Raw genomic sequence first — 18,584 nt, 5'->3', positions numbered from 1 at the left:
GGTTGGGAGTCGGGGTCGGGATTCCCCAGCCCGTGTGAGCGCAGTGACCTCTAATCGCCAACTCGTAGCTCCAAATCTTCGCCTCTTGTGTTGCAGGAGGCCTAATTACATTTTAACCCTGATTGCCCTGAAGGGCGATGAGTGTTCGCGTAGGGAAACGCTTCTCTGTTCTGCTTTTCACCAGTGTTGTCCTTCTGTGGTAGTTGGTCATTGCCTTGTTTGTGCTGATACAAATGAAGTTAAAGCGACTTTTTCGGTTGTTTGGTGAAACAGGAGGTTTTTTCAGGCCTTTCTGGCTTCAGCCCTCAAGGCCTGTAAGTCTCACCTACATTTACAAACAGCCTGGCTCATCACCTTACTTAGAGAATAGTGGAAATAAGCAGGAGCACTGCAGTAAGTAACTTTAAATTAAATATTGGAGTGAAAAAAGGAACATCAGTATATTCTCAGTGCTGCTTAAATTGCACAATCATTTAGGGTGAAAAAGACCTCCAACATCACCGAGTCCAACTTTTGACTAAAACTATATTACTTTAATATAAATGTGTATTACCTTAACATAAATTTATGTTAGCTTAACACAAACTTGTATTACCTGAATATAAATTTGTATCACCTGAGTATAAATTTGCATTACCTGAACATAACTTGCCGTGATTTTAGAGGTGAGTTATAAACGTCACCTGCTTGAAGTTCAAAACGTGCACTTTCGTTTCAGGCCTTTAATTCTTGTGTTGGAAAACCACACTCTGTCTGGTATTTTATTAGAGCAGTGTTCTGTTCCCCCTTTAGTTAAAGTTTTTTGACACGTTATTTGTCTCCTTGAGGGGAAAAAAAAAATTATCAGCATTAATAATCAGCGTTTGCAAAACAGCTGCAAACAGAAGCCAGAGTTTAAAATGGTTCTCAGGTTGAAATCACCGAACTCTTAGAGGTACAAGTGAGGCATTGAGGCTGAAGCTGGTGCTCTTGCTAACTTTCTGAATTATTTTTAGGCTGCTCTTTGGTTTTATCTGTCCCAGGGGTAGCTGAGAATTTGCATTCCGTGGGTTTCCAGTGAAAGCTGTGGCTTTCTGTAGGTTTTTGCTCAAGTGCAGCAGCTGGGACAGCTTTGAACAGGTTTGTGAAAGGCTTTGTGACCCAGAGAACCACGGGGAGAGCTGGTGGCCACAGGCTCTCCTGCTCTTTGGAGATGTAAAGTATTTCCCAGAGTTTCAGAAGCACAAACAGCACAGGCAGTGTGAGGGCCTGGGAACTCATTCCCACGCTGGAATTTGTCTCCTGCTGTTGCTCTGGTAAAAGTTTGGGTTGGTTGCAGGATGAGTCAGATCAGGGAAGTGATCCAGGTTAATATTTTAAGAGTGGTTTTTAGTTTGGATCAGTCCCCCACTGTGGTTCCTGGGAGAGAGCAGCTGGGAGGGAGAGGAAACTTCAGGAAGTTTTCAGGAGGAATTTGTTGCTGGAAAGGGTGGTCAGGCCTTGGCAGGGGCTGCCCAGGGAGGTTTGGAGTGCCCAGCCCTGGAGGTGTCCCAGGAAGGCCTGGCCGTGGCACTCAGTGCTCTGGGCTGGGGGACAAGGTGGGGATGGGGCCCAGGGGGGATCCATGGGCTGGGAGGGCTTTTCCAGCCTCAGTGATCCTGGGATTGTCATTCTGGAGAGAAAACCTGTTTATTCTTAAATATCTGCTGGTTCTACTTGTATGAGCTGCTCCTGTCAGGGCAGTTTTGTTTTTAAAATATGCACAGTTTGAAGGAGGGGGAGGTTTGGTTGCATCTCCAGAAGGAATTTGGCTGCGCTGGGTCTCGGGAGAAAGAACTGAAATTACAAAACAAAACACAATTAGTAACAAAGTATATTGGCTCAGTGGGCAAAGCAACTGGGTTGTCAAAGTGACTTTTCACCAGGGGACAAACTCTTACTGAACCTCAGTTGTTCATGAGCTAAAGTGGTGCATTGATGAATGAAGTGGAAGGGGCCAAATGGACTGAAATATTTCCTGGGGAGTTCATCAGGAATTAGGGAGTGGTTGCTGACAGCTGGGTGTGCTCTGAAAACTGCAAAAATAATGGTCTTAAACCACTGGGCTACATTTTTTAAATCTGGTGTTGCTTTGTGCCCTTGTTTTAGTGCCTGACCTGCTCAAGGCCAGGTTGGGTGGGGTTTGGAGCAACCTGGGGTAGTGGAAGGTGTCCTTGCCCATGGCAGGGGGTGGAATGAGGTGCTTTCTGTGCACGTGTAGGATTTGCTTCCCTGGGGAAAAGGACTTCTTGGTGATGATGTCAGTGCTGGTGACACTGAGGTTCTTTCTGTCCTTCCTTGGTGCTGTCTCATGGTCAGGGGAAATGGTTCTTCCTTTTTAGGAAGAATTTGTTGCTGGAAAGGGTGGTCAGGCCTTGGCAGGGGCTGCCCAGGGAGGTTTGGAGTGCCCAGCCCTGGAGGTGCCCAAGGAAGGCCTGGCCGTGGCACTCAGTGCTCTGGGCTGGGGGACAAGGTGGGCATCAGGCACAGGGTGCACTCCATGATTCTGGAGGGATTTTCCAGCCTCAGTGATCCTGTGACATTCCCAAGTGTGGGTTTGTGCCTCTGGCAAAACCACAGTCGGGACTTTCTTTCCAAGTCCATATTGCTGAGGTTCTGATGCTGCAGTAAATCCAACATTCCCAGTCTGCCTCCTGTGTGGTTGGGGTTTTCCAGGATTTCAGCAGTTGCCAAATGCCTTGATGTGTGTCCCTGTGGTGGGTTGGGGTTTTTCCAGTGTCTGTGGGTTTGTTTTGACAAGGAGGGATTTGAGACAAAAAAAACCCCCCACCATGTTTCTCGTGTGTTTTAATCATGAAGTTTATAAAAGAGAGGAGCAAATGCCACCAGGGAATAAACACAGGGATCTTGGGATCCACTGAGCTCCTGTATGGCAGAGGAAGAACTCCAAAGATCCTTTGAAATGTGAGGTTTCCATTAACAGCTGACATGAATTTTTCTTTTGCAAGTCTCTGTTGGGGCTCAGCAGAGCAGGCTTTGTAAAACTGGAGTTTTAAAGCACAGATGGCTGGGGAAGAACGTGCTGTCTGTTCTCACTTGTGCTCTGGCTCCTGTGGAGAAATGCAGGGATTAAGTTGCAGTTGGAAGTGTGTCATGTGCTCCTGTGACCTCGGGATCGAGGTGACACTTCTTGGCAGTTTATGTTGATCTGAAAACTAGGGCTGCTCTCACCCTCCTCCTGCTCTGGAACCCACTCTGGAATTTGCTTTTAGCATTATTCCTTTTCCCTGGTAAATGAACTTGGAGGTTTGAATTGCTCTTGCATTTATTTAGACTTTATTTATTTTTACTTGTTTTATTTAGACTTTATTAGCTGCAGAAAAGTGGTTGTCGGTGAGTAGTTCTGTAAAAATTATGAATTAGGGGTCTGTACACAGTGCTTTAAAATAATCTTTCTGATTTTGTATCTGTAATAACGTGGATTATATTCTGTTTTTATGTAACTCAGTGGTGCAAGGGCTATTTTCAGTGGGGTGTGTTAATGATGCTGCTTTTCCTGCCATCAACAGGCAGTGGGGCTTAAGCAAATCCTTGCAGTGGGTTTGTGTTAAAGGCCTTGTCAAAGTGTAACTGTACTTTCCTCAGAGATAATGCAAACACAGCCACTGGTTGCAGCAGTTACAATTGCTCCAAACACTGCATGGACAAGTCCTTAACTTCCATGGATATTTAGTTCTGGTTTTCCTAGTCTTTAGGTCTGGGGGAATATGTGTAAATCTAAGCTTTTCAGTGCTTTAGTCACTGAAATCTGTAAGATACATCCCATAAACAGCTACTTAATTTGTATGTTCTCAGCCAGTTCTAGTCGTGGCTGTGCCTTTGGTTGCTCCTGATCCTAAATGAGGGTAAAATGTATGAGATCAAAGTGCTGAAAGAGGGTCTGAGAGGTGGGTTTGGTCACTGTGGGCAAAGGGAGCCGTGACAGGGACAGTAAATCATGGAGGGTGTTGGGTGCTGCTCATTGTTCAGATCAAGTTTTAATAATCCTGACTTAAGAAATGAGTTTTTAACACCTGGGAGCGTGTGCTGCTGAGGCTTTGGTGTTTTCTGTAACCTCTGGCATCATTATAAAGCAATAGTTATTTTTAAAAAGATAAAGAGACTTCGATAGGGTGACAACGTAACCCATTCTCAGAGGATGGTATGAGACTGTGCTGAATGTCACCTCCCTCCAAGAGCTGTATGAACAGTCCCTTGAAAAGATATTAATGCACCAATATCCAAAAAGTAAATTAAATTACAGCCTTTTGTAGTGTTGGTCAAAACAGCTTCATTTAGGGTTCCTTTATTTAACCTGTTTTTTGGCTCGGTGTGGTTGGGGAGCACAAACTGATGCCCTTGTTTGTGGTTTCTTTCAGCTTTGCCCCAAGTTCTTGCACACCAACTCCACCAGTCACACCTGGCCCTTCAGTGCAGTTGCAGAGCTCATAGGTATGTGGACCAAGAGCTTGAAATATTTGATTTTTCTTGTCATAAAACCTTTTTCCTTCAGGTAGGGAGGGGAAGAAGTCGATCCTGTCACCACTCAGAATCTTGCACCTTATTTTTTTGGCACACTCAGGTTGCCTTTTTTCTTTCCTGTGTTGGTGATCTTCTTGCCTTTGATTTTGAGTAGCAGTTAACTGGATACCTTCAGTGTTCCTCTTTTCCACAGGTAGGGAATGAGCAGCAGACTTATTTAACTGCTTCCTCAAAATCAAGGTGTGGCTTGGGAGGACTTGCCAAGTTTATTGAGGAGTTTGCTGCTGCCAGAGGGAGCAACTCCTCTGGTCACACATTCCTTCCCTTCCCTTCTGGAGAAAATTAACCTAACAAAAGAAAATGGGAGTTTTTTACCCAGGTAAGGCCAGAGCTGCCACAGAGGAGGAAACCAGAACCATGTGGCCTTGGAAAGGACTGGCTGTTTTGGGGGTAACAATATGTTAAGTCATTTCAGTTTTTTTAACACCCCAAATACTTCCAAGCTGTCAGTTGTACCTGAAATGTCCCCTTTTATGAAGTTTTTCACTGTGGATACAATTGGTACCTAATGTTTGTGGGAAGGACCCTCCCAAGCTGTGATTCCTTTTTATGGGCTTGAGCTGTTTGTTTATTTATTTATTTATTAACCCTCAGCTGAACCTGCAAAACAGGCAGTGAGGCAGCTGTGCCATCACATCCCACTCCTCCTTCTGCCTGTGCTCTCCCCCCTCAGGAATTCCAGGATGAGGGTGTGGGAAGTGCCAGGAAGTGGTGTCAGGGCAGGTGAGATTTGGAGCTGCTTTGCTGCCAGGGAAGGTTTGTGCAGCCCCAGTTTCTGGCTTGCTCGTGGCAGCTCTTTCCCATCCTGTCAATAGAAAATTGAGTCTGAAACACTTTGTAATTCCCTCTGGGAGAGCCACCCCATGGCTGGGAGAAAGTAAATGTTGCACCAGCTGCTCTGGGGGCAGCAAAAAATGGAAGTAGAAACTTGCCTTGGTTTCATTTTCGATTCTCACGGCTGAGCCTCCACCTACATTTTTTTGCTTCTGTGTTCCTGTGCATAATAATAATAACTTATAACAATATATAATAAATATTATATAATAAAAAGATATTTTATAATTGCATAATTTATAACCATCTGTAATCTCTGTGGAATTGGGTGGGGTTCACCAGGTTTGGATGCACCTGTTTCACTGTAACATTTTGATTTAAGTAAATTTAGAACACTGACAGCTGAAGCACTTCAAAACATGTTCACACTCAGACTGTTTAATTTTTAGCTCTAGTACCCCAGCCTTTTTTCCCTCCTTTTCCTGCAGATAATGCCTATGACCCTGATGTAAATGCAAAGCAGATCTGGATTGACAAGACAGTCATCAATGACAACATCTGCCTGACATTCACTGACAATGGGAATGGGATGAACTCGGACAAGCTGCACAAAATGCTAAGGTGGAGAACCCCTTTCTGTAGGAATTCCAGCTCCTAGTTCTGTTAGTGCTCAGCTTATTCCTTTTTCTCAGATGTAACTCACTCCTTTGGGTCAGAAGCTCAACATTTCTGAAGGGCAGGGATTATCCAAGTGAGACTCCAGAGCCTACAAATGCTACAGAAACTTCCACACAACTTTGTCACAGAACTTTGATCTCCTAATTTCCTTTGATCCTTTCTCTCAGCCTTCTCCTTTAACTTCCCACACACTGTGCAACCTCTCTGTAGGGCCCATTAGTGGAGATAAAGAGAATTATTAATACTATTATTATCTTTACTTTTGTTTAGCAAACAAGAAAAAAGGGAGATTCAGCTCAAGCCCCTTTGGAATATTAATAACAGAAGGTCTAGTGGATAATTTAATGAATGATAATGTGACTTGTCTATTTATCTTTATATATTCTGTAGGGTTTGGACTGACCTTTTATTTCTACAGTTAATAAAGAGGTTTCTGCCCAACTTCTCCTTTAGGGAGAAATATAAATCCTTTACAAGATTGCTCTGCCTGCAGATTTCAACTTGAGCAAGCTTGGATTCAAACAGTTATTTTTGTGTTAGGTACCATCATTAACAGCTTGCTAAATTCCTTGTTCCATGTGCAGTTTCATGCAGTTTCCTTTATTTTAAGTGTAGCTACAGATGAGAAACTTGAGGATCAAACATTTTCTAGCAAGTAGAGGGGGTAAAAAGAGGTTTAGGGGCTTTTCTTAGTGTTTATCGTGAAGTTAATGATTAGAATCCCATAAGAATGCCTACACCTAATTCCAGGCAGATGATATTTCTGTTCCATGCTTAAAAGACGAAAGCAGATTTTCCTGTGGTGGTTTTAGGGGTGACTTCCAGGATTTTCTTCCCTGTCCATTGTTTAGTTGTACAGGAGTCCCCAATCCCTAAAACCAGAGATGAACTCGTTGTGTTAAGCCTAATTCATTGTGCTGGTTTAAAGGTAAACCAGCAGGGGAAATGAACTCAACTCAAAAGAGAGATTATAAGTCAGAATAATGATTTAATAAAATAATACAAGAAATACAGATTATACAGGCAAACAGTTGGTTTTAACCCACAAAACCCAAATGTATAACCCAGCACCCTGGGGCATGAACAGAGTGGTGTTCCTTGGGCCCCCTGAGTCCAAAGGAAAAGGAGAGGGGAAAACCTGTTGGTGAGAGTGCTGGTGCAGTCTGGGCAAGAGTGGTGGTCTCAGTCTGGTTGAGAGTGGTGGTCTGCAGTCTTCCTCTGGATCCCATGAGTGGTTAAAAAAGTCCTCCTAAAGGACTCCAAGATTATATATCCTCCAGTTCAGGCAGGAATGCCCAGTCCCTCCCTCAGGGTGGGGAGTTCCACAAAGGGTGTGAGGACAGGAGCACCCTCCTATCTCACAGGCCTCTTAACACCCAGTTTACAGCCTGAGGGGTCAGGGGTGCTCTGGGCAGAGGGTGTAAATAGTCCATTGACAGCAGTTTCTGGAAAATGGCATGGAAGGCTCTGGAATACCCAGTTTTGGGTTACACCCACACAGTGATGAACTGGTCCCAGCTCTTCTAACCAGGACATTCATCAAGTCCTGCAGGTCGGGGGTGTCAAGTTCCACAGGGATTTTTCCCACTCTTCCCACGTTTCCCTGCGTTTGCAGCTTCGGCTTCAGCGAGAAGTCGGTGATGAACGGGCGGGTGCCGGTGGGGCTGTACGGGAACGGCTTCAAGTCGGGCTCCATGAGGCTGGGCAAGGACGCCATCGTCTTCACCAAGAACGGCGACACCATGAGCGTGGGGCTCCTGTCCCAGACCTTCCTGGAGGTCACCAAGGCAGAGCACGTCATGGTGCCCATCGTCACCTTCACCAGCCAGCATATCCTTCCAGCAGGTTCTGGGGGTGGGGGGTGATATCCCTGCAGGAGATGTCCTTGGCTAGTTTTATAGTCTGGGAGATGTGATTTCTGAGATGTGGAATGAGAGAGGTTGTGGCGTGATGGTCCCAGTTATAACCTAAGAATCTTTAAAGTCTTATAGTTTATCCCGACTGCTTAAACTTTGTGACTTTGAAACCCTTTCCTAAACACTGCTAAAAAAAAGTGGAAAGCAAGAATTAAAAAGTCAGCAACTTGTGTAGTTGTAGTTTGAATTAGTTTTGGAAGCCATTACACTCTAGAGAGCTAAATCAAGAGAAAATGGTTTAAGTGAAAGTAGTCTGAGTCTAATCTTTAAGCAGAGATGGATGATGAATCCTGCCACAATGAGATATGAAAATGCACTCTAGAAAGCTAAATTAATCAAAGATTGTTTGAGCAGAAGTTTAACTAAGATTGATGTTGATGTCTTGTAACTATTTCAAAGACTGTTTAAGTAAAAGAAGTCTGAGTTACCTTTAACTGAAGATTAATGTCGATGCCTTGTAACAATGAAATGATTGACTGTCGAGGAGGGGCCTGAGGAGTTAAAGTGTATAAAAGCTCAGGAAATCCTTGTTCACGGAGGAGCTGTCCCCAGCACTGCCCCAAAAGAATTGCTGGCTCAACAGTATCATGCTGTTGAGTTTGCTCTCTTGGAATCAGGAATGAGAACCCGGGAAGCGAGTGCGGAAGTTTCCCGATGTTCCGAAAGCTCGAACTCGTTCCAGGTCTCTGTCCTTGACTCAGTGCCCACGACAGATCAGCGACCCAGCAGAATCCAAGAACAGCCTGAAGGCCATCTTGACACATTCCTTGTTTTCCACTGAAGAGAAACTGCTGGCAGAGCTCGATGCCATCATGGGGAAAAAGGGAACCAGGATTATCATTTGGAATCTCAGAAAGTAAGATGAAGCCCGGTCTCTTGTGTCTCTCATTTGGTTTGCATTTTCTTTCTGTGGGTGCAAACATACAGAGGGGTTTGGTTTTTAGTGGAATAACTGGATATTAAATTAAATAACTGGGTGTTTGGGGGTGATTTTTGGTGGAGTAAGGCTGAGGGCACTAACTGGGAAACTGGACTCCAGCTGGCATGAAGGGCCATGGTACTGTTGCTTTTGCCAGAAGGAAAGTTGAAACAGGTAAATTACAAATCTGTTCCCTCAGACCTCTGAAATTATGAATGCAGAAATCCAGACACAAAATACTTGGATGTACAGACAAATAACAGTGGATTTTAAAACTTAGAGCCAGCAGTGTCCTTCTGCAGGGATCTGGACCTTTCTAAACTTCTTGATTGTTTTATCATAAAATAAACCAGCAATCTGAGCAAGTAAATAGTTATGTGTATTTATCTTACTTATCCACTTGCCTCTGGGGGATTGTTTCCAGCATTTTCTGGCCTTGACTTGTATGTTGATGCTTTTATATATTTTTAAACAGTTGTAGCAGTGGCAGTTCCCTGTTTAGAGTTAAGTTATAATTCATTGTCACTTCACTTGTATTCCTTGGATATCAGAAAGGAGCAGGTGAACTTTGTGACTTTTAGTAAATCTGTGAGGAAAACCACTATGGATCAGAGGAATTCCCCTTTTTTCTTTGCACCTTTGGGATATCCACCACCATATCTTACCTCGTATTAGCTTTTCCCCCCCCTATAATCAGTGCGTTTTTCAAATCTTTTTTCTTAGAGATAAAAATGAAAAACCAGAGTTTGACTTTGACAAGGATAAATATGACATCAGAATCCCAGAAGACTTGGATGAAACGGGCAAAAGAGGATATAAAAAACAAGAGAGACTGGACCAGATTGTTCCAGAGAGCGACTACTCCCTGCGAGTGCGTATGAGATCAGTTAAAACTGGCTTTATTTTTGGAAGCTGGGGGGTTTATGCTTCTGATTTTAATGTCATGTGTGTTTTGTAGGCTTACTGCAGTATTCTGTACCTGAAGCCAACCATGCAGATCATCCTGAGAGGACAGAAAGTGAAAACACAGCTGGTTTCCAAAAGCTTGGCCTTCATTGAGCGTGACATATACAGGCCCAAATTTCTGAATGTATCCTTTGCTTAATATTTCCACTGGGGTATTTTTGTTTGGGTTTTTTTTTTTTTTTTTTTGGTAAAGACAAACTGAAGGAATTAACCTAAAGTTCCAGGACTCAGAATGAGCACTCAGAGTAACTCTATTTGTTATGTTACATGAGATTAAACAGATTTTTTTTTCCTTAATATCTGGTCAAAGGCCAAAACGGTAAGAATTACTTTTGGATTTAACTGCAGAAACAAAGATCATTATGGAATAATGATGTACCACAAAAACAGGCTCATCAAAGCTTATGAAAGAGTTGGCTGCCAGCTGAAGGTAAGAAATCAAGGCTCCAAAATATTTTAACATCTTGAGGAATAATTGTCACTCCAACGCTCATCTTAACAAAGGGTGCAGATGGAAACGAGGATATTGATGTGTCCTTCATAAAACCACCTTTTTTAGTGTGTGCAGCTGTTAAAAATGGTATTAAATTGTATGCACTTGATTCAGTGTTTGGGTTTGAGGCTGTTTGATACACAAAATATTGGTCTGAGCTTATCTCAGGACAAAAAGAGGGGTAGCACAGAGGATTTTTTTTTTATTTGAGGGTTTGTATCAAGATTTTTCTCTTTGGAGAGGAGTCATAAACCAGAAAATTCTTTTTTTATCTATTGTATCTCTAGTTAATAATTACCTCTGACAAACTCCTGCAGTACTGGCCTGGAATGTGTGGGGGTTTTCCTGACAGACCTTGGTTTCTTGCAGGCAAACAACATGGGGGTCGGTGTCGTTGGGATCATTGAGTGCAACTTCCTCAAACCAACCCATAACAAACAAGACTTCGACTACACAAATGAATACAGGTATTTTTGTCTGGGTTTCCTGTCCAACAGTGCTGTTCACAGTGAAATAGTTGATGATAAAAGCTGCTGCTTCTCTAAATAGGAAGAATGAAAGCTCGTGGGTACTGAGCAAACCTGGTTTACGTTCAGCCAGCTCCTTTTATCCCTTTTTCTTGTGAACCTCCTCCTTTCTCCCTGTTTCTCCTTCCCCCTGCATGTATTCTCAGCAGTTGGCAGAGTTCCCCTGACCCTTTCCAAACATCCCAGACCCTTGGGTTTTGCATCCTTAGCAGTTGCAAAATCCTGGCTTTCCAGCAGTTTCTTGATAATTAGTCAATTAGTGTGACTGAGCAGGTTTGGTTCTGCTTATTGTTAACACTAATTGGTCAGGTTTGATGACCCTCTGGGTTTATCTCCTTCCTTTTTCTCATCTTCCCAACTTTTCCCACTCCACATATCCCTAGCAGTTCATGGGACTGACCAGGCTGGTTCCTGTCCCTTCCTGCCCCAGCAGTCAGGTTTGTCTCTCTGTTCCTTTTGGGGCTGCTTTGACCACGTGCCTGTAGAGGAGGAGACACTCTTTCCCACATGCCCTAACACTTGCTTTTCATGTGGATTTAGAAATTTAGGATACTGGCTTGCTGACTAAAGCTGAGATAATCCTTCAGCACACATGAATTTGGGTTCTTTCCCAATGGGTGTTGCTCTGAGAGAGGACAGGTTCAGTCTGCCAGCAGAGCCCAGAAGTTATGATGGAATCTTCCCAAACTTCTCCCCATCCTAAACTCCCTTGATACTCTCTGTACATTGGGGTGGAGCTGCAGTGACTCCAGCCCTACATCCCTTTGTCACTGACTGTGGACAGTTCTCTCACTTTACTTTTCCATATATAGTCAATAAAATATGTGTGTTGTGTTGTGTGAGGAATTGATGCCAAAAATGGCAGAGAATAACTGCTCAGAGACAAATTTTTGTCTTTTAAGCAGCAAAGGTATTTATTTTGTGCAATATTGGGGGACTAGCCATTTAGCACCAGACAAACCAACTGCCAAGTTCTCAGTGAAAAGCCAGATAATTTATAGTTTTCATGAGAGATTACAACATCTTCACAGACATATTAATTTGATTTTTACATCTAATTATCATATTCATAAGAGGCAGAGTTGAGGCAGAGTCTTCCAGAATGGTCTTTTGGCAAGATTTTTGGGTGGTCGTTTCTTCTCTTCTTCCTCCCTTGAACTTTTCAACTTTCTTTGTTCACCGACCTCGTTCCTGGAGCTTGCAAAACTGCCCTGACTCACACCCTTCTTATCTCCTTCAGATGCCCACCTTATCTTTATTTATGCCATTTCTACTCTCTCTTACTTCAGTACAGTCAGCAGAACAGAACAAGCTGTCTCTGTTGTATTTCAGCATAAGCAGAGCTTCTCCCAGAGCCTGGTACCAACCCTGTCCTAGTTAATCCTTTAAAACCTTGCTCTGTTTCACTCCCCATCCTTAACTCACTTGATTCTCTCTCTACATTGAACTGGAGCTGCAGTGACTCCAGCCCTGCATCCCTTTGTCACTGACTGTGGACAGTTCTCTCACTTTGCTCTTAAAAATACACTCTCCACCTTTTATTGACTGTGTTATGTTGTGTGAGGAATCATCTTGGAATATGCTCTCTGTGTACTGACCACATGCCATGCAGGAAGCAGCAACTGCATTTCCTCATGTAACTCAGTGCTGTCCCACCTTCTCTTTCCATGGGAATGTAACTTCCCCCTTTTCTCTGGTTTTCCCCCAGCTGTCTTCCCCCACACTTGTCATGTGGGCACAGGGATACCACACTTGCAAGGGCTTCTCCAAAGGTCTTTCTGCCAGGAGTGCTCCAGGCTTTCAAAGGAGAGTTTTCCAGCCCAAAACAGAAGCATGGACCTGATGCTGTCATTTCATGGTGGCTGTGGGGTGCCCTGCACCTCTTGCCTCCCCACAAGAGGGATGGGATCCCATCCCTGCATGGCTGCTCCTTTCTGCCCTTGTGCTGCTTCCTTTGCCCAGCCCAGAAATCCATGGCTTGGCTTCAGAGCTGATCTGGATCCCAGCCCTCTGGGCCAGCCTAGTTCTCTGCACACACTCTGGTGTCAGTGCAGCCCTGGGGGGTGCAGGCGTTGGAAGAAGCCAGGCAGGGAGGGACTGACTCGGTTCCTCAGCCCTTTGTTCCTGGGAGGTGAATTCCACCCCCTGACGAGGGGCAGCCTTGACCTGCCCCTCACCCGTGGGGCTGGTTGTTCTCCCTCCCCTGTCCCTGCTGGCTGTGCCAGCTCTGGTGCTCACTGAGCTGCAGCAGGAGCCCTGAGCAGGAACCAAATGCAGCCCCAAATGGCCCTGGCTGAGACTGGGCTGTTCCTTTGAGCAGCGGGGACACTTGAGCCCGCCCTGCCCTGAGCCCGGCTTTGCAATCTCCCTGGAGCAGAGTTCTCCCTGCAGTTCAGGGAGGGACAGAAACAGCCAAACCCAGGGCGAGGGGCTGCCTTGGGTGATGGTTTTGGGCTCTTTTTTCTTCCCTGATAGGGGCCAAACTGGTGAGGAACCTTCAGGGTGTGCCCTGTCCAGGATCAGCATTTCGGAATCGCACACTCTGGATTTCAGTCTTTGTTCTCCAACGTGCATTTCCAGTAATTTCTTTGCTGACAAACATGATTTCACACAGTTTCTCATTTCTCCAGCTTTCTAAAAGCAAAAAGCTTTTGTTAAGCTTTCTAAGAGAAAAAAGCAAAAAAAAAGGAAGATCCAAGAAAAAGCCTTTTGAGTGGTTTTTGCACTGTGGTGCGAGTAGAAATATCGAAGTGTTCCTCCACTTCTTCTGTCATTGGAGTTTCTAAAGGTTCTTTCTGTGCTGGAATTGGCTTATTTAAGGTGGTCCCTTAAAATCTTGTCCTTTTAGACTCACAATAGCAGCACTGGGAGAGAAGCTCAACGATTACTGGAATGAAATGAAGAGGAAGAAGAACGAGGAATATCCCTTGGCTCCGCCAGTTGAGGAGATCCAGTGAGTACCAACCACTGCAACAGCCAAGAGCTTTACACACTGGTGTTATTGTTGTTTTACACTCACTGAGGGTGAGCCTTTCCCTCTTCCCTCCCAGAAAGCAGCCAGACCAGACGTGGGTGCAGTGCGACGCGTGCCTGAAGTGGCGGAAGCTCCCGGACGGAATCGAGCACTTGCCGGAGAAGTGGTACTGCTCCCTGAACCCTGACCCGCAGTTCCGGTAAGGCCACATTCCAGGGGATGCCTACACCCTGCTCTTGGTTTATCACCTGATGTTAAGCTCTTTGTGTTGTGGGTTTTTTTTTTTTTCTCCTCCCCTTCCTTAACTCAGGAATTGTAACGTGCCCGAGGAGCCGGAAGACGACGATTTGATACATCCGACCTACGAGAAAACGTACAAGAAAAAGTGAGTTCTGGAGATTTTCTTCCAAGGTCTCAACACTATAAACTGCTCAGGAGAGTGGTGCAGCAACTGGGGCTCAAGTCCAGCTCTGAGGAATTCCATAGGAAACGCTAATTCCATAGGAATTAGCAGCGTGGGAATAGTTTGGGATGTTACAGAAGCAAACTCTGAGGGCTGGTTGGAGACCTTGTCTGTGTAGCTGATACTTTCAAGGTCCACGTTGAAGCAGCTGAATATCTCAGTTTCTTTGTTTAAGAGGATTCTTGGCTAAGGTGTGTGGGGAAAAAATCCTGATTTGAGTAATTTTAATGCTGGCTTATATCTTAGAATTGGGAGTTTGGGGGGGAGGTTTCCATTTTTTTTAAATAAATCTTTATCTGAGAGGGAACTTGTTTGAAGTTAAGCCAACTTCAGGCTATAAGAACTAGGTTCATGCAGAAGAATTTAATTCAGTAAACAATACTTTAATTAGAGCTGTACTGTATCTAGCTGAGATAATTAGTATTGTGTTTGCTTTTAAATGTGGGGGTTGGTTTGGGTTTATAATGAGCAAAGTGTTTGAATCTAAGCTCTTAATTTATATATTTTTTTTTTCCTTGTTGCTGTGCAGAGACAGGGAAAAACTGAGGAAGAGACTGGATTACAGCCACCAGGTAACTCCTGAAGCTGCCTGGAAACTGCCCTGGGGAGAAGTGTCTGGTTTAACATCCTGTTCTGCTGTACAGGATTTGCTCACCATGAGTAAACCCCAAATGCCCCATCTTTGCTGTCCCACAATGGAAAATCCAGCACTGGAAAGAGGAAAGAGTTTGAGAGGGGCAAAGGCCTCTCACCAAGTAGTGTAGAAATGATGTCAGTCACTCACAGCTGGATTTATGAAATGGCACCTCGTTACTGAAGGGGATTTTGTGTAGAGGGATGTGTTGGGGATATGAAAGCAAAGATGCCCTTAAAAGTGGGGCAGGGGGTGGACAGGAGTGTAGCAGCTACAGCTGTGCAAGGAGGAACTCAAATTCAGATTAAATGCAGATGCAAATCAGTGTGGTGGAGTGATGAGAATGTGTAGATTGCAACCCAGAATTAAATTTTCATGAGTGTGATTTAGCTCAGGTTGCGCTCAGAGTGAAGTGCTGACCTAAGATCACTTCATTCCTGGAGAAGAGATGTCACATGTGCTGTTTTAACTTCACTGTGTTAGTTTTTCTGCCATTACATCTCCCCAAACACACAAGTAATTTCTAGAAGTAAAGTATTGTTCATTTTGGACAAACTGAGTTAATTATGAGCAGGTTCTTTAGCAGGGATGTCTGTCCTGTGGTTTGTGGATGATGGGCAGACTTCAGGCAGAGCTACAGCTTGGGAAAAACTCTTGTCTGGGATTCTGCACAGGACTTTGAACTGGGAAAACTGGGATTTGCAATGTGGAGTCTAGTTAGGCTTCCTTACTGCAAAATCCCGAGCCTGGGTTCAAGGAGATCCTTGCAATACATAAATGTCAGTCAGAATTTTAGGTGTTGGTGTATAATTAGGAGAACTTAAGTCTTTTCCGAAGAACCTACTAATATCTGTTTATTTTCATTCTTAACTTATGTTATCTTATAGATCAATAATGAAATATTTTTAAAAACATCTGTTTCTTCAAGTAAAGACTTCAAAACATTCACAGCTGTGAGTGGAAAGGAAGCTGTTCCAAGGTTGCTTTTGCCAAAATCATCAGATGCTCCTATCAGAAGATCTCTGCCTATTTTAATCAAATCAGTCACTTCCCTCCATCCAGACGCTGACAGCAGGTTAGTGCACCTGGACAAAGTAGATTCCTCTTTCTTTCTAAAATTAGTAACACTCCACAGGGTGTTTTCCTTAAGCTCTGCTGCTTAAGGAATGGGGGGGTGGGGATGTTCCTGGAAATTCTGAGTCTTCTGTTTCACACCAGTGTGTGAAGGTGGTGACTCAGCGTGGGGGTGTCAGGCACTTGTTTTTACAGGGAAGGGATTCGCTCTGGCTTTGCACATCTTAAAATCCCCTGCAGGGGGACATCCCTTTGTAGTTATGGAGTTTTTAACCGTGCTCAGAGAAACACCAGACGTGGTTTGAAACAGATATTTGTGCGGTTCAATGACCAGTTCGACGTTTCCCTTCTCAGCCTCAGGCGGAGGGCGCAGAGTTGTGCGACACCCGTGCCCTCGAAGACACCCCGACTGAGCGACAGACCAGCCAACCACCACGATGAGGGTGGTGGTGATGAGGATGATGATGATGAAGATGTCATCATTTTAGAGGAGAGCAGCACTCCCAAGCCTTCAGCGGATCCTGATGTTCCCGCGGTCAAAACCGAGTGCATCAATTTGGATCAAGAGGAGAAGCAGAAGGAGACCCGCGAGGCCGGAGAGCTTTGCACTGCGACCACTTCAGAACCCAGGAGTGAGCAGCTGAGCTCAGCCACACAGACAGAGCTGCCAGGCCTGGTGGTTAAAAAGGAAGAGGTGGAAGATGAAATCCCAGTTGAAATTCCCGGGGCAGGGGTGGAAACCGAGCGGCACAAGGTGAACGGTGTTCCCGAGACACCTGCAGAGACTGAAAATGAACTGAGAAATCAGCTGCAGTTGTTACACAGAGAGAAGGAAATGTACCAAAACAAATGCGAGGCATTGACCAAACAGGTACAAACACTGGAGGAGAGGCTTTTGGAAATGAATAATAAGTATGTAAAGAAGGAAATGTGCCACCAGTCAACAGAGACAGTTCCCTCGGGTGAGGAGGAAAGTGCCAGCGGGAGGAGCTTGGCAGAAGTGACTGTGCTCTACAAGCAGGCCTTGGGAGAAATAGCAAAGCTGCAGGAGCAGTGCAATACCCTGCAGAACCTAAAAACTGAGTGCAGCAGATGTGCTGATGGGGAGAGCAAGAGTGAGGTGGAGGAAATGGCCGTGCAGCTGGACAATGTGTTCAGGCAGCTGGACAAGTGCAGCATCGAGAGGGACAGGTACAAAAGTGAGGTATGTGGTTAAAACATTCCCTTATCTCTGGGCTTTACTGCCTGTTTCGTAGCAGCTCTAATACACAACGTGCTGTATGGGCTTTAGAGCTTTTTCTTTTCTTTTCTGTTGCCAGATTGAACTACTAGAAGTGGAAAAAAACCAAATAGCCTGTCAGTGTGAAGAGCTCAAGGCAGAACTGGCCCAGTTGAAAGCTTCAATTCCACAGGCAGTTGCACATGCAAATGGTTCTACCACCAGTAATGTAGAAGAGACTGTAAATTTTTCTGATGGAGAAAGGTATCAGTTTTGTTCTTTCTAGATGATATTTCAAGGAAGATTATTTTTTTTTTTGGCTGTTTTATTGTATCTGAAACGTTTTGATGAAGGTTATGTTTGATAATTGTATAATAAAATGTGATGTTTGGAATTCTTTCCTGCTGCCTCGTGTGACTCCGAACTCAGTAATGGTTTTTTTTATCAAGTGGTTTCTGTAAATTATGGTCTGTGTGTTTGTGTGAGCAGGGTTGGCACAGTAGAAATGCCATACTGATACTTCTTAAAATATCAAAAATGTTCTGTAATTTCTAGACATGACTTGCAGACCAAGGAGAGAAAAGGGAGGCAGGGAAGAGGGTGATGTTTAGCTTATGCTGTGTATTGTACTTCACTTGTAGAGTCTGTTTTTCTTTATTGAAGCAACAGTACTGGACTGAAAAGAGTCTTTGGGTTTGAAATTTAACTTTCCTGGAAGAACTCCTTGCTGCAGGCCAGTCCTGTGGAATTGGATTGTGTCCAGAGTGTAGCTTTGAACTAAAGCAGGGTTTAAACTTGCAAATAGAGAGCTGGCAGCTCTTGGTAAATAGGAACTGCACACACACAGTGGACACAGAGCACATGGAAGCAGGGATGAGCTGAGGGCCCTGAGCCAGGAGATGATCTAAGGGGTGAAGTGATTGAATTAAGGGACCATTTAAACAAATTCCTCCATAGGACCAGATGAGAGGCATCAAAAGGAGCTGGCCCATGGAGGGAGAGTTGGCCTTGCAGTCTGTCCAAAAGGTTGTGGCAGTTGGCATTCTTGATGCCCAGAAAAAGGCAGTTGTTATGCCCATATTTAGGACAGGCACAGCTCCAGCCTGGTCACTGTAGCCTCATTCCCAGGGAACACCGTGGAACAAATCCACCTGGAAGGCACCTGCAGCCCCATTGTAGTCAAAGGGATTAAGAACAACCAGTTCTTGGAGTGACTGAGGGCAGAGTGTGGATCAAGAGCAAGGCCAGGAATGGTTAATGCTTTTGCACCTCAAGTCCTGTGTCCAGTTCTGGGCCCTCACTTCCAAAAGGACATTGAGGGGCTGGAGCATGTCCAAGGAAGGGATCAGAGCTGGGGAAAGGGCTGGAGCAGCAGGAGCAGCTGAGG

At 44.6% G+C, this 18,584-nt stretch overlaps 1 protein-coding gene across 2 annotated transcripts in view; it reads left to right on the top strand.

The window, feature by feature from the left end:
* Positions 1-4,397: 4,397 nt before the first annotated feature.
* Positions 4,398-18,584, top strand: part of MORC3 (MORC family CW-type zinc finger 3) — a 17,890-nt gene continuing 3,703 nt past the window's right edge. For both annotated transcript variants that reach the window (XR_003916355.1, XM_029964944.1), the window contains exons 1-15: positions 4,398-4,470; positions 5,823-5,955; positions 7,628-7,842; positions 8,637-8,784; positions 9,571-9,718; positions 9,806-9,937; positions 10,124-10,243; positions 10,676-10,773; positions 13,682-13,786; positions 13,884-14,006; positions 14,118-14,192; positions 14,800-14,842; positions 15,792-15,979; positions 16,333-17,182; positions 17,298-17,461. Coding sequence is in view for 1 of the 2 variants with exons in the window: in XM_029964944.1 (XP_029820804.1) it covers positions 5,924-5,955; positions 7,628-7,842; positions 8,637-8,784; positions 9,571-9,718; positions 9,806-9,937; positions 10,124-10,243; positions 10,676-10,773; positions 13,682-13,786; positions 13,884-14,006; positions 14,118-14,192; positions 14,800-14,842; positions 15,792-15,979; positions 16,333-17,182; positions 17,298-17,461 (2,441 nt within the window). In the remaining variant the exon portion in view is untranslated. The remainder of the gene's footprint in view (positions 4,471-5,822; positions 5,956-7,627; positions 7,843-8,636; positions 8,785-9,570; positions 9,719-9,805; positions 9,938-10,123; positions 10,244-10,675; positions 10,774-13,681; positions 13,787-13,883; positions 14,007-14,117; positions 14,193-14,799; positions 14,843-15,791; positions 15,980-16,332; positions 17,183-17,297; positions 17,462-18,584) is intronic.

The sequence above is a fragment of the Manacus vitellinus genome, unplaced genomic scaffold, assembly GCF_001715985.3.
Source record: "Manacus vitellinus isolate BGI_N305 unplaced genomic scaffold, ASM171598v3 scaffold_86_pilon, whole genome shotgun sequence".
NCBI lineage: Eukaryota > Metazoa > Chordata > Aves > Passeriformes > Pipridae > Manacus > Manacus vitellinus.
This window is presented reverse-complemented; position numbering and strand designations above follow the sequence as displayed.